Raw genomic sequence first — 15,000 nt, 5'->3', positions numbered from 1 at the left:
AAGCCTTAATGAGACAAACAGATTGAGTTGATGTCTCATGAAACTCTGGGCAGGTCAGCAGCACACTGCTTTGGGCTAGCAGGCCAAAGGAGTGGAGTTCCTCCATGCGTTGTTTTCACTGCTTTGGGCCAGCAGGCCAAAGGAGTGGAGTTCCTCCATGCGTTGTTTTCACTGCTTTGGGCCAGCAGGCCAAAGGAGTTCCTCCATGCATTGTTTTCACTGCTTTGGGCCAGCAGGCCAAAGGAGTGGAGTTCCTCCATGCGTTGTTTTCACTGCTTTGGGCCAGCAGGCCAAAGGAGTTCCTCCATGCGTTGTTTTCACTGCTTTGGGCCAGCAGGCCAAAGGAGTGGAGTTCCTCCATGCGTTGTTTTCACTGCTTTGGGCCAGCAGGCCAAAGGAGTGGAGTTCCTCCATGCGTTGTTTTCACTGCTTTGGGCCAGCAGGCCAAAGGAGTGGAGTTCCTCCATGCGTTGTTTTCACTGCTTTGGGCCAGCAGGCCAAAGGAGTGGAGTTCCTCCATGCGTTGTTTTCACTGCTTTGGGCCAGCAGGTCAAAGGAGTTCATCCATGCGTTGTTTTCACTGCTTTGGGCCAGCAGGCCAAAGGAGTGGAGTTCCTCCATGCGTTGTTTTCACTGCTTTGGGCCAGCAGGCCAAAGGAGTTCCTCCATGCGTTGTTTTCACTGCTTTGGGCCAGCAGGCCAAAGGAGTTCCTCCATGCGTTGTTTTCACTGCTTTGGGCCAGCAGGCCAAAGGAGTGGAGTTCCTGCATGCGTTGTTTTCACTGCTTTGGGCCAGCAGGCCAAAGGAGTTCCTCCATGCGTTGTTTTCACTGCTTTGGGCCAGCAGGCCAAAGGAGTGGAGTTCCTCCATGCGTTGTTTTCACTGCTTTGGGCCAGCAGGCCAAAGGAGTGGAGTTCCTCCATGCGTTGTTTTCACTGATTTGGGCCAGCAGGCCAAAGGAGTTCCTCCATGCGTTGTTTTCACTGCTTTGGGCCAGCAGGCCAAAGGAGTGGAGTTCCTCCATACGTTGTTTTCACTGCTTTGGGCCAGCAGGCCAAAGGAGTTCCTACATGCGTTGTTTTCACTGCTTTGGGCCAGCAGGCCAAAGGAGTGGAGTTCCTCCATGCGTTGTTTTCACTGCTTTGGGCCAGCAGGCCAAAGGAGTGGAGTTCCTCCATGCGTTGTTTTCACTGCTTTGGGCCAGCAGGCCAAAGGAGTGGAGTTCCTCCATGCGTTGTTTTCACTGCTTTGGGCCAGCAGGCCAAAGGAGTGGAGTTCCTACATGCGTTGTTTTCACTGCTTTGGGCCAGCAGGCCAAAGGAGTGGAGTTCCTCCATACGTTGTTTTCACTGCTTTGGGCCAGCAGGCCAAAGGAGTGGAGTTCCTCCATGCGTTGTTTTCACTGCTTTGGGCCAGCAGGCCAAAGGAGTGGAGTTCCTCCATACGTTGTTTTCACTGCTTTGGGCCAGCAGGCCAAAGGAGTTCCTCCATGCGTTGTTTTCACTGCTTTGGGCCAGCAGGCCAAAGGAGTGGAGTTCCTCCATGCGTTGTTTTCACTGCTTTGGGCCAGCAGGCCAAAGGAGTTCCTCCATGCGTTGTTTTCACTGCTTTGGGCCAGCAGGCCAAAGGAGTGGAGTTCCTGCATGCGTTGTTTTCACTGCTTTGGGTCAGTCAGTTAGCTCCATGTTCCAGCATGGAGTCAGTTAGTTCCATGTTCCAGCATGGAGTCAGTTAGTTCCATGTTCCAGCATGGAGTCAGTTAGTTCCATGTTCCAGCATGGAGTCAGTTCATCAGGGTTGAATATGTCATTATATGGAGTCCCAGGCATCCTGTGAGACACCCTAACTCTAGGTTGTATCTGTATCTCTTACAGCGATGTGAAAGCCTTCTTTACAGTGAAGATTGTTTTTCTTTTCACAACTTCATAATGTACTCACTAGAGGTCATAGGTCATAATGTACTCACTGGAGGTCATAGGTCATAATGTACTCACTGGAGGTCATAGGTCATAATGTACTCACTGGAGGTTGGACTGGGCTGAAACCTCCCTCCTTATATGGAGATAGCTGATGCGATGGTGCTGACGTCATAGATGACTAAATGCCATAAATCGCTATAGTCAAGTTCCAGCCTTTCTTTATTGTTATTTTTTATATATTTTTTACTGGGTTTTAACTTACCGACTGTGAGGCTCATCTGACAAATCAACGGCTCAGCCTCACATTTAAATTCCAGGCCGCTTCGGATGTCTCTTTTGCGACATTGTTTTGTCACATGTTCTGTGACACACCCCCCTCCCCCCACCCATGCCAATATTGATATAAGACAACATTCAAACTATGCTCAGCTCTACTACGGACTCAACACTCGACAACACGGTCGGGTATTGTCATGTCAGTAGGTTACGTTGAACACGGTTTGGGACCCCCCCCCCCTCAATATGGACAAGATCCTGGAGGGCCTGATGTGCTCCAGCCTTCCGGCCCGCCTGAAGACGGCCCTCGTGAAGAAGGTGGTGGAGGCAGCGGAGAAGGAAGTGACCGAGGAGCAGTGCCAGGCGCTCTTCGCTCTCAGCGCCCGTTTCATCTTACAGGGCGAAGCAGACGACGCATCCTCCTTCCAGAGGACGGTGGGCGTGCGAGTCCTCGAGGCGTACGCCCGCCGCCACCGGCCTCGCTTTGAGCGTTTCTTCACCGAGGACTTCCTCCTGGGCCTTCTGCAGCAGGGCTACGGCGACCTCTTGGACCGCTTGGACCCGGCCATCCTGGCCTTCATCCACCGCGGCCTGCGTCTGCTGGCCGCCGGCTGCCCCTCCTCGGCCGCGCCCCTCTGGGCCGTCTTCGCCGTGGTCCGGACGGAGGCGTTGAGGATGGCGTGCGAGCGACCCGGGCCCGCGTTCTGCGCCCGCCTCTGCGCCGTGCTGTCGGACTTTGCGCCGTGCGTGCCCGAGGGCGAGGCGGCCGTCGTGTTCTGCCAGCAGCTGGTGAGGACCATCGGCCGCTTCCGCTGCCCCGCCGGCCGCCGCGAGGAGCTAGAGGAGTACGTAGGTCAGGTGAGCGCGGTGGGCGCGCTGCTGCAAAACATCTGGAGGGCCCAGACGGACACCCTGCTGCCCACCCTGCGGGAGGTGTTCGCCGTCATCTCCTCCGACGTGGACGATGAGCCGTCCATCGCCCTGGCCAGCCTGGCGCAGCGCGTCCCGCCGCAGATGACGGCGGTGCTCGTCGACAGCCTCACCGCGGACCGGACGGTCGCGGACGCCGGCTTCGCCCGGGCGCTGTGCCGCATGGTGGACTGGCTGTCCTGGCCTCTGGGCCAGCATGTCGACACCTGGGTCGTGGCTCTGCTGAAAGGACTGGCGGCGGCGCGCAAGTTCAAGATCCTGGTCGACGTGACCCTGTTCAAGGTGGGGCTGGTGTTCGACCGTCTGGCGTACCCCGTGGTGAGGCGGGGGGCGCTGGCCGTGCTCTCCCACATGCTGCTGAGTTTCCGCCACTCTCCCGAGGCCTTCCATTCCGTCGTCCCGCGTGTGGTCCCTTTGGTTCGGGCTCTGAGGACGGACGACCTTCCCACCGGTAGGACGGACGGCCTTCCCACCGGTAGGACGGACGGCCTTCCCACTGGTAGGACGGACGGCCTTCCCACCAGTAGGACCTTTCTCCTGCAGCTCACCGAGCTGCTGCACTGTATGATGTACCAGTACTCTGGGTTCCCTGAACTCTACGAGCGCATAGAGGAGACCATCAAGGATCTCCCCAAGCCCAGCGAGGAGAGGATCAAGCTGCTTCTAAACCAACAACCTGCCTGGACCTCCCGATCCAACTCGCTCGCTCCCGGCCTGCCGCCGAGGCCGGCCGGGAGGTCAGAGACCGGCAGAACGGGCCTGGTGAACCTGGGGAACACCTGCTACATGAACAGCATCATCCAGACTCTCTTCATGGCCACCGAGTTCAGGAGGCGGGTGTTGTCGCTGCGTCTAAACGGCACAGATATACTCATGACAAAACTCCAGCTACTCTTTGCCTTCCTTGCACACACGCAGAGGGCAGCGTACGCTCCCAGGAGCTTTGTCGAAGCATCCCGACCTCCTTGGTTCAACGTGGGCTCCCAGCAGGACTGCTCGGAGTACCTTCGCTTTCTCCTAGACAGGTTACACGAAGAGGAGAAAACCCAGCGGGGCCTGGAACCGGCCGGGCGAGATGCCATCTCCTGCAGCGACGCTATGGGCAAAGACCCAGGGACTCGCTCCAAAGACCCAGGGATTCGCTCCAACCCGGTAGAAACCAAACCTGCGGCTGACGACGGGAGGACGTTGATCGAGACGATGTTTCGTGGAAGACTGAGCACGAGCATCCGCTGTATGCAGTGCAACAGCGTCTCCGAGAAGAACGAACCCTTCACCGACCTGTCGCTGGCCTTCTGCCCCTCCCGAGGCGGCCCTCGGCCCGAAGGGCCCTCAGAAGAGCCCAAGAAGGGGCTTTGTCACGGCGCCATCAGCGGTGGCAGCGAGGCCCCTGAACAAGATCCGGCGGCAAAATCGCCCGCCGACGGCGTCCATTCTGCCCCGGCGACCGATAACAACAGACCGCCTCTCTCCGTCGCCGACATGGTCAACTACTTCCTGGCTCCGGAGATGCTGGAGGCGGAGAACGCCTACCTGTGCGAGCAGTGCGGCTCGCTGCAGCGGGCCGAGAAGGCCATGAGGGTGGTGGCGGCGCCCGAGTACCTCATCCTCACCCTGGTGCGCTTCTCCTACCGCGCCATGAGCCGCAAGATCCTGGACAACGTGGCCGTCCCGCCGCTGTTGAGGCTGCCCGTGTACAGCGGCGGAATCATGCCTTCCTCCTCCTCCTCCTCGCCTCCTCTGCAGGGGGAGATCCCAGCAGAGAAGCCCAAACCTTCATGGAAGGCTGAGGAAGAAGAGGAGAACGTGGCTGAAGAATGCATAGGGATAGCAGAGCTCACGAGTGGAGGAGGAGGAGGGGGAGGAGGCGGGGCGACGGTCCATTCCGTGCCCTACGTCCTCAATTCCGTGGCGATGCATTCTGGGATGTCGTCCGAGAGCGGCCACTACTACTCGTACGGCCGGAACGTCAGCGAGGCGGACGGAGCGCAACGCCCGACGGACGGTCGCAACAACTTTGACCTGGAGTCGGAGAACGGCCAGGGGGCGGGCCTCTCCGCCTGCTCGCCCAAACAGACGGGGGACCGCGGCGGCGCCCAGGAGGAGCCCGGCAGGGATTGGCTGCTGTTCAACGACAGTCGGGTGACGTTCACGAACTTCCGGCTGGTGCAGAACGTCACCGAGCGCTTCCCTAAAGACACGGCGTACGTGCTGCTCTACTGGAGGCAGGGGGAGCCGGCCGGGCGCCAGGGGGCGTCGCCCGGGCACAAGGGGGCGCCGGCCGGGCACAAGGGGGCGTTGCCCGGGCACCAGGGCGCTCCGCCCGGGCGCCAGGGGGCGTCACCCGGGTGCCAGGTCGCGACCGGAGGAGGGTCAACAAACGAAGTGACGCTGAGCAGCGCTGAGCCTCCGCTGCAGAAGGACCTGCTGGACGCCATTAGCAAGGACAACAAGCTATAAATGTCACAAAGATCCGCAGCCTTCCTTCCGCTCATAAAGCACCGTTCACCGTCGTCCCACTGGAAGGAGACCCCCGGGCAGACCACGGACCAGATAGGGGGATTACGGCCTTTATCTTGTGTCAGAGACACTTTATCCGTCATTTGGGGATTTAGCATTGTGTTAAGAGGCGTGGCCCTGTAAAATTGTGCATAGGTGTGGTTTGGGCGTAACAATGATTGAACCAATCACCGTGCCACATGCCATTGCCTTTAAGAGATCTATTATCCATTTCGCATTAAGCCCAGTAAATCTTACCTTACCCTATAGTCCAGTAGGATAGCTCCTCCTCCTCTATCATGTGTCCAGTAGGATAGCTCCTCCTCCTCTATCATGTGTCCAGTAGGATAGCTCCTCCTCCTCTATCATGTGTCCAGTAGGATAGCTCCTCTATCATGTGTCCAGTAGGATAGCTCCTCCTCCTCTATCATGTGTCCAGTAGGATAGCTCCTCCTCCTCTATCATGTGTGTCCAGTAGGATAGCTCCACCTCCTCTATCATGTGTCCAGTAGGATAGCTCCGCCTCCTCTATCATGTGTGTCCAGTAGGATAGCTCCTCCTCCTCTATCATGTGTCCAGTAGGATAGCTCCTCCTCCTCTATCATGTGTGTCCAGTAGGATAGCTCCACCTCCTCTATCATGTGTCCAGTAGGATAGCTCCGCCTCCTCTATCATGTGTGTCCAGTAGGATAGCTCCTCCTCCTCTATCATGTGTCCAGTAGGATGGCTCCTCCTCCTCTATCATGTGTGTCCAGTAGGATAGCTCCACCTCCTCTATCATGTGTCCAGTAGGATAGCTCCGCCTCCTCTATCATGTGTGTCCAGTAGGATAGCTCCTCCTCCTCTATCATGTGTCCAGTAGGATAGCTCCTCCTCCTCTATCATGTGTGTCCAGTAGGATAGCTCCACCTCCTCTATCATGTGTCCAGTAGGATAGCTCCTCCTCCTCTATCATGTGTCCAGTAGGATAGCTCCTCCTCCTCTATCATGTGTCCAGTAGGATAGCTCCTCCTCCTCTATCATGTGTCCAGTAGGATAGCTCCTCCTCCTCTATCATGTGTCCAGTAGGATAGCTCCTCTATCATGTGTCCAGTAGGATAGCTCCTCCTCCTCTATCATGTGTCCAGTAGGATAGCTCCTCCTCCTCTATCATGTGTGTCCAGTAGGATAGCTCCACCTCCTCTATCATGTGTCCAGTAGGATAGCTCCTCCTCCTCTATCATGTGTCCAGTAGGATAGCTCCTCCTCCTCTATCATGTGTGTCCAGTAGGATAGCTCCACCTGTGTCCAGTAGGATAGCTCCGCCTCCTCTATCATGTGTGTCCAGTAGGATAGCTCCTCCTCCTCTATCATGTGTTCAGTAGGATAGCTCCTCCTCCTCTATCATGTGTGTCCAGTAGGATAGCTCCACCTCTATCATGTGTCCAGTAGGATAGCTCCGCCTCCTCTATCATGTGTGTCCAGTAGGATAGCTCCTCCTCCTCTATCATGTGTCCAGTAGGATAGCTCCTCCTCCTCTATCATGTGTGTCCAGTAGGATAGCTCCACCTCCTCTATCATGTGTCCAGTAGGATAGCTCCTCCTCCTCTATCATGTGTCCAGTAGGATAGCTCCGCCTCCTCTATCATGTGTGTCCAGTAGGATAGCTCCTCCTCCTCTATCATGTGTCCAGTAGGATAGCTCCTCCTCCTTTATCATGTGTCCAGTAGGATAGCTCCGCCTCCTATCATGTGTCCAGTAGGATAGCTCCTCCTCCTCTATCATGTGTCCAGTAGGATAGCTCCGCCTCCTCTATCATGTGTGTCCAGTAGGATAGCTCCTCCTCCTCTATCATGTGCAGTGATGTAAATAGGGTGCGTTTTGCGTCCCAAAACGCACTTTATAGTTATGGGACGCAATAAACCAACAGCCTTTGCATCCTGTGGACGCAACTTTATCCTGTCTGCACTGAAGACTATGGCACTCTCTCGGTCACACACTGTTCTACGTGGAAGTCTAGCACTCTTTCGGTCACACACTGTTCTACGTGGAAGTCTAGCACTCTTTCGGTCACACACAGGCTGCAACATCAGGTCTCATCACAACCCAATGCGCGACCCGTGAAGTCGGGGGGGAAAATAATAAAAGAGAGAAAAGAAAAAGACGGAGTGACAAATCGTTAGCAACAAGCTATGCTAACAGACTGGTGGTGGTGTTGGCTATTAGCTTGTTGCTGCTGCTGATTCAAAGCACTGATTGAACTTCACTTCATGTCCGCCTGTAACGTGAACGAATCCTGACACCAGCGCTGCAAAAACAGACAGATCTACAAGCTCTCAACGCGCTGCAAATGGCGCTGAAGAGATGGGCGCATCTGCGGGTTCTCAGCGCGTTTGTTTTTGCAGCGCTGGTGTCAGGGTTCGTTCACGTTGATCTACAAGCTCTCAACACGTTGTAAACGGCGCTGCAGAGACAGGCGCATCTGCAGGTTCTCAACGCGTCGCGTCAGCGGCGCGTTGAGAGCTTGTGAATCTGTCTTTTTTGCAGCTGCCATTCTTCCCTGTAGACAGGGACTCAAGTGACTTCTAAGTTCCACTTTTCCAAATAAATTATTTTACATCCACAATGGCAAACCTATTTGCATTTTGGCTAAGTACAATAATTGCAACTGCAACTTTTGGTTGGTATATTAAGCTATATATTATGTTAAATCCACTGTTGCCCACTATTAGTATTTCTTACTGAGGTGTGCTTGCTAATACTACTAGCCTACATAAAAAGATATACTGTATAGGCCTATTTGATATTTTTATATATATATTTTTTTATAAAAAATGTTTTATTATTATTTTTGAGTGGTGCAACCACTCCTTTACGGAGCTATGTGTGTGTCTGGGTATGAGCACAAAAATAGCATGGTTGTTTTACACCATCTGTGCGCAACCTAACGCACACACAAACACACACGCACGTATTAACTGTATATATGATGCTTTCGGGGGGTGCCAATACATTACAGTGACAGTACAGTACAGTAGAGGGTACAGTAGAGGGACCGCCACACGGTAACTGTCATTTCTCAACCGTTTCGGACGCGGCACGGCCCCCTGGCCCCCTGGGCGCATTCCTGGGGGTCTGGAACTCCCCCCCCCCCCCCCCGCGAACCCCCTCACGGAGTTGCACCACTCACTTCACACAGGTGTGATTTTTTTTGGGAATCATTTGAATGACCACCTGTGCATCCCGGGACCCATTACATTGAAAACCTATTTACATCACTGCATGTGTGTCCAGTAGGATAGCTCCTCCTCCTCTATCATGTGTCCAGTAGGATAGCTCCTCCTCCTCTATCATGTGTCCAGTAGGATAGCTCCGCCTCCTCTATCATGTGTGTCCAGTAGGATAGCTCCGCCTCCTCTATCATGTGTCCAGTAGGATAGCTCCGCCTCCTCTATCATGTGTGTCCAGTAGGATAGCTCCTCCTCCTCTATCATGTGTCCAGTAGGATGAGCTGTGAATGTTCTGAATTGAGACCGAACGAGACCTCTGAGCTGTGAATGTTCTGAATTGAGACCGAACGAGACCTCTGAGCTGTGAATGTTCTGGATTGAGACCGAACGAGACCTCTGAGCTGTGAATGTTCTGAATTGAGACCGAACGAGACCTCTGAGCTGTGAATGTTCTGAATTGAGACCGAACGAGACCTCTGAGCTGTGAATGTTCTGAATTGAGACCGAACGAGACCTCTGAGCTGTGAATGTTCTGAATTGAGACCGAACGAGACCTCTGAGCTGTGAATGTTCTGGATTAAGACCGAACGAGACCTCTGAGCTGTGAATGTTCTGGAACATGCGTCAAGCCGAGGCAGCTCCAACTCAGGTCTCAGGAGCACATTATTTTATCAAACGTAATTTGCATTACGGGTGGTTTGAGGAGGGTTAGGGTTAGGGTTAGGACAACGCATTCCGTTGTCCTAAACCTGTGTACATAGGATAGCAAATATAGGGAAAGCGCATCAACACGCATACAGACACACCTCCACCCGCAAATAACGGTGTCGGCATAATATATAGTGGGTAGAGTGGCCGCAATATACAGGAATATATTTAGGAAGCTCCTAAATGTGCAAGTCACAGAATAATAGTTAATGCTTGCGTGTAAGGCATGGCAGAAAACGTTAAGAGCCCTACATCTCCACACTGGCCTCAATTGGAACATCTCGGGATCCCCCAGGAGGAAGTCACTAATGTTGCCCTGGAGAGTGGAAGTCTGGAGCTCTCTGGTGGAGCTGTTGCCCCTGTGACCCGACTACGGATAAGCAGTCGGGTGATGGAGATGGATGGATGGAACGAGCTGTACCTGCAGTCGAGGCCAGAGTGCTAAAAGTGTTTCTCTTGCTATAAAGACGTATGCCTGAATTACACTGTGATTCATGGCCGCTGATCAGTGATGGAAAAAATACTCAAGGCCTGACGTCGAAATAAAAAAACAGTCTTCTGAAAGAAGATATATTCAATGATTTGTGCCGCATTTTCACGATTTTTCAAAAATAGCAGACCTACAAGCTCTTAGCGCGCCACTCGGTGGCGCCGCTACGAGCTTGTAGATCTGCTATTTTTCAATAGTTAAAGTATAGCATAATGCTTAGTTAAAACACCAAAAGGGGTTCCCGCCCAGAATGGGTTAAGTCAAAGTATCAATATTGCAATGTGGATGTACAAGTAGAAGTCCCATATTAAAGATGTACTCATATTGCTTGTTCAAAATGTCTGAAAAATATATTATTATATATAATATTCTCAAGTGGCTGTAAAGCCCTGATATACAGGTCTAGGGGCTGAAGTGGGTAATGTATGTTTTCTAATACAAAATAAAAATCTATAAACTAAATATTAACTAAAGTTGTTAAATAATTGTAGTGAAGTAAAAGTACAATATTTGGCTCCGAGTAGAAGTACTGTACTGGAAATTGGAAGTACTCAAGTACTCATGGAATGGCCTGTCAGAGGAAGTAAAACACTAGAATCTTCTCACAATTCAAAAGATTGCTCAAGCGAATCCTTTTGGACAAATACAGCATCCATCCATCTTCAACCGCTTATCCGTAGTCGGGTTGCGGGGGCAACACCTCCACCAGAGAGCTCCAGACTTCCCTCTCTAGAGCAACATTAGTGACTTCCTCCTGGGGGATTCCGAGACGTTCCAAGGCCAGTGAGTCGATGTGTTTCCTCCAACTGCACCTTGGTCTGCCCCGGGGTCTCCTCCCAGTGGGACGTGCGTCGAGGACCTCCCTAGGAAGATGCCCGAGAGGCATCCTAACCAGATGCCCGAACCACCTCAGCTGGCTCCATTCCAGGAGAAGGAGCAGCGGTTCTACTCCGAGTCTCTCTCGTGTGACTGAACTTCTCACCCTAGCTCTAAGGGAGGTGAACTTCTCACCCTATCTCTAAGGGAGATGAACTTCTCACCCTATCTCTAAGGGAGATGAACTTCTCACCCTATCTCTAAGGGAGATGAACTTCTCACCCTATCTTTAAGGGAGATGCCAGCCACCCATTTGTATTCGCGACCTTATTCTTTCGGTCATGACCAACACTTCATGACCATAGGTGAGAGTAGGAACGAAGATTGCTCGGTAGACAAATACAGCATATCATAGTGAAATATTACATTATGAGGGTAGTACGGTAGTGTTAGTCTTGGCATTCAAAGCAACCAAAGGTATGGCTCCCCCATATGTTGCAAGTATGATCGAACCCTACAAACCCTCCCGCGCACTCAGAACTACAGACTCACTCCCAATCTAAACTATGGAATGAACTTCCAATTAGTCAGAACTACAGACTCACTCCCAATCTAAACTATGGCATGAACTTCCCATTAGTCAGAACTACAGACTCACTCCCAATCTAAAACTATGGAATGAACTTCCCATTACAGTCAGAACTACAGACTCACTCCCAATCTAAACTATGGAATGCACTTCCCATTACAGTCAGAACTACAGACTCACTCCCAATCTAAACTATGGAATGAACTTCCCATTGCAGTCAGAACTGCAGCATCACTCCCAATCTTCCGCCATAGTCTGAAAACCCACCTCTTCAGACTCCATCATGGCCCGTAGCACTTACCCTATAGCCCCTTAGATAGAACTTTATGTAGACTTAGATAGCATTTTATACAGACTTATAGCATGTTACGTAGACAGCACTAGAATTGCATTTTATGTAGTCATAGCACTTCACAGTATATATGTATAGTATGTATAGTTTCATTATATAGATACTCCACTGTTACGTTTAGCTTACGCATGTTTCATGATAACTATTTTGTATGTATGTGATGTATTGCCATGCTTTTTGTTCTTGCTTAATGTAAATCGCTCTGGATTAAGAGCGTCTAATAAATGCCTAAATTGTAAATTGATTGTGGATGATGACGTTATTATATGATCTAATGATAATGTTTGTATTGGACATACTGGTATTGATAGTCATCATCGTTGTGGTACAGGTGATATATGTCAGAACCTGTTCTGACATTCCATATGTTGATCCTTCCCATTCCATCCAAATCCTCGTCGATGTCTCCCTTTTGACTGATACCTGTCCATTTAAACTCTAGACGGGCCTGTTGACTGATACCTGTCCATTTAAACTCTAGACGGGCCTGTTGACTGATACCTGTCCATTTAAACTCTAGACGGGCCTGTTGACTGATACCTGTCCATTTAAACTCTAGACGGGCCTGTTGACTGATACCTGTCCATTTAAACTCTAGACGGGCCTGTTGACTGATACCTGTCCATTTAAACTCTAGACGGGCCTGTTGACTGATACCTGTCCATTTAAACTCTAGACGGGCATGTTGACTGATACCTGTCCATTTAAACTCTAGACGGGCCTGTTGACTGATACCTGTCCATTTAAACTCTAGACGGGCCTGTTGACTGATACCTGTCCATTTAAACTCTAGACGGGCCTGTTGACTGATACCTGTCCATTTAAACTCTAGACAAACTGCCCCAAAGTTATTTGTGCAGCCGCGCCCGGCAGCCGGCGAAAACTAGAGTTCTCAACAGGCCCGAAAATGTAGGCCCGCCCCCACCTGGACCCTCATAAAACCCTGTACACTCAAGAGAATGTCCCCGCCACCACCCTCAGATCTCCATATATGGAGCTGAGCTGTTCTGACATTCCATATGTTGATCTGACCTCATCAAACCCTGTACACTCAGGACACGCTCCATACATGGCCAGTACAGAATGTTGATCTGACCCCGCCCCCATGCCAAAGTGCCAGCGCTCCCCAGCAGTCTCCCGTCAACGAGGCGGATGCGTGCACGCGACCTCGCCCTCAGGCGTCTTACTGGTGCGTGTGTGTGTGTGTGTGTGTGTGTGTGTGTGTGTGTGTGTGTGTGTGTGTGTGTGTGTACCTGCGAGGCGGGCCCAGGGGAGGAGATTGGACAGGGGACCTCAGAGCTGGCTGCCTCTACCTGCAAGAGAGGACACATCATTGATTGATTGATTGAAGTACATTTCAAACTGTTAACTGTGGATGACACCATAAAGCATTACACTTGTTCTATCTCAATAAATGTATTGTGATTAAATAGATCATAGGATATTTGTAAGGTCTGAAAAAGAATATATATATATTTCTGCAATTTGAACCAATTGGGTAGAATGGCTCATATATTGTATTGACATACTCTACCATTCAGATATACTGTATCATAGATTGTTTAAAATAGCATTGCAGTTGCAGATCGCAGCTCCAATGACATGTTATTTGAAGGTGTGTGTGTGGGGGGGTCAGTGATACAATCCTGATAACCACATTTAATTAATCCATTCATATCTGAGAGCGAGTGTACAACGTTAACCTCATCCATTCATATCTGAGAGCGAGTGTACAACGTTAACCTCATCCATTCATATCTGAGAGCGAGTGAACAACGCTAACCTCATCCATTCATATCTGAGAGCGAGTGTACAACGTTAACCTCATCCATTCATATCTGAGAGCGAGTGTACAACGTTAACCTCATCCATTCATATCTGAGAGCGAGTGTACAACGTTAACCTCATCCATTCATATCTGAGAGCGAGTGTACAACGTTAACCTCATCCATTCATATCTGAGAGCGAGTGTACAACGTTAACCTCATCCATTCATATCTGAGAGCGAGTGTACAACGTTAACCTCATCCATTCATATCTGAGAGCGAGTGTACAACGTTAACCTCATCCATTCATATCTGAGAGCGAGTGTACAACGTTAACCTCATCCATTCATATCTGAGAGCGAGTGTACAACGTTAACCTCATCCATTCATATCTGAGAGCGAGTGTACAACGTTAACCTCATCCATTCATATCTCTGAGAGCGAGTGTACAACGTTAACCTCATCCATTCATATCTCTGAGAGCGAGTGAACAATGTTAACCTCATCCATTCATATCTGAGAGCGAGTGTACAACGTTAACCTCATCCATTCATATCTGAGAGCGAGTGTACAACGTTAACCTCATCCATTCATATCTGAGAGCGAGTGTACAACGTTAACCTCATCCATTCATATCTGAGAGCGAGAGTACAACGTTAACCTCATCCATTCATATCTCTGAGAGCGAGTGTACAACGTTAACCTCATCCATTCATATCTCTGAGAGCGAGTGAACAACGTTAACCTCATCCATTCATATCTCAGAGCGAGTGTACAACGTTAACCTCATCCATTCATATCTGAGAGCGAGTGTACAACGTTAACCTCATCCATTCATATATCAGAGCGAGTGTACAACGTTAACCTCATCCATTCATATCTGAGAGCGAGTGTACAACGTTAACCTCATCCATTCATATCTCAGAGCGAGTGTACAACGTTAGCCTCATCCATTCATATCTGAGAGCGAGTGTACAACGTTAACCTCATCCATTCATATCTCTGAGAGCGAGTGTACAACGTTAGCCTCATCTGTTCCTCGTTTCACAGAGTCGCGTCTAACTCAAGAGAGAGGACACTGGAGTCGTGACCAAATGGACCTGCAATGCAGGAGTTAAACTAAAACTCCAGAACTCTTTTCCTCCAGTTGATATTCCCATGTAGTGAGGTGAGCGGGGCAGGTGGGGGTGCGGGGGTGGAGCGGGGTGGGTGGGTCATCCTCTCTGATGGGTGGGGGTGGGGGTGGGGGGGTGGGGTGGGTTCATCCTCTCTGATGGATCACCTGCACCATCCGGAGGATTATGAAACCCACCGTGACCTTTTCGGGGGTCCGTCTCTCTGACCAAGAACCACAAGACACAAGAATCTGGGCCAAGAACCACCCCGCCATCACTTTCCCTCTGTCAGACTCTCTCTCTCTATCTCTCTGTCTCTCTCTCTCTCTG

The 15,000-nt window shown here is 51.0% G+C and overlaps 2 protein-coding genes across 2 annotated transcripts in view; both read left to right on the top strand.

Moving 5' to 3' along the window:
- Positions 1 to 15,000, top strand: part of LOC306917668 (myosin light chain 3, skeletal muscle isoform-like) — a 407,220-nt gene that overhangs the window by 95,353 nt on the left and 296,867 nt on the right. The window lies entirely within an intron of this gene.
- Positions 2,443 to 5,586, top strand: LOC306917114 (ubiquitin carboxyl-terminal hydrolase 38-like; the record flags this gene model as incomplete). The annotated part of the gene is made up of 2 exons (XM_079495247.1): positions 2,443 to 5,364; positions 5,482 to 5,586. 2 exons carry the CDS (start codon positions 2,443 to 2,445, stop codon positions 5,584 to 5,586), a joined length of 3,027 nt encoding a protein of 1,008 aa, XP_079351373.1.

The sequence above is a fragment of the Electrona antarctica genome, assembly GCF_951216825.1.
Source record: "Electrona antarctica genome assembly, chromosome: 24".
Taxonomy (NCBI): Eukaryota; Metazoa; Chordata; class Actinopteri; order Myctophiformes; family Myctophidae; genus Electrona; species Electrona antarctica.
Note: the sequence above shows the minus strand (reverse complement) of the source record. Positions and strands in the feature narration are given on the sequence as shown.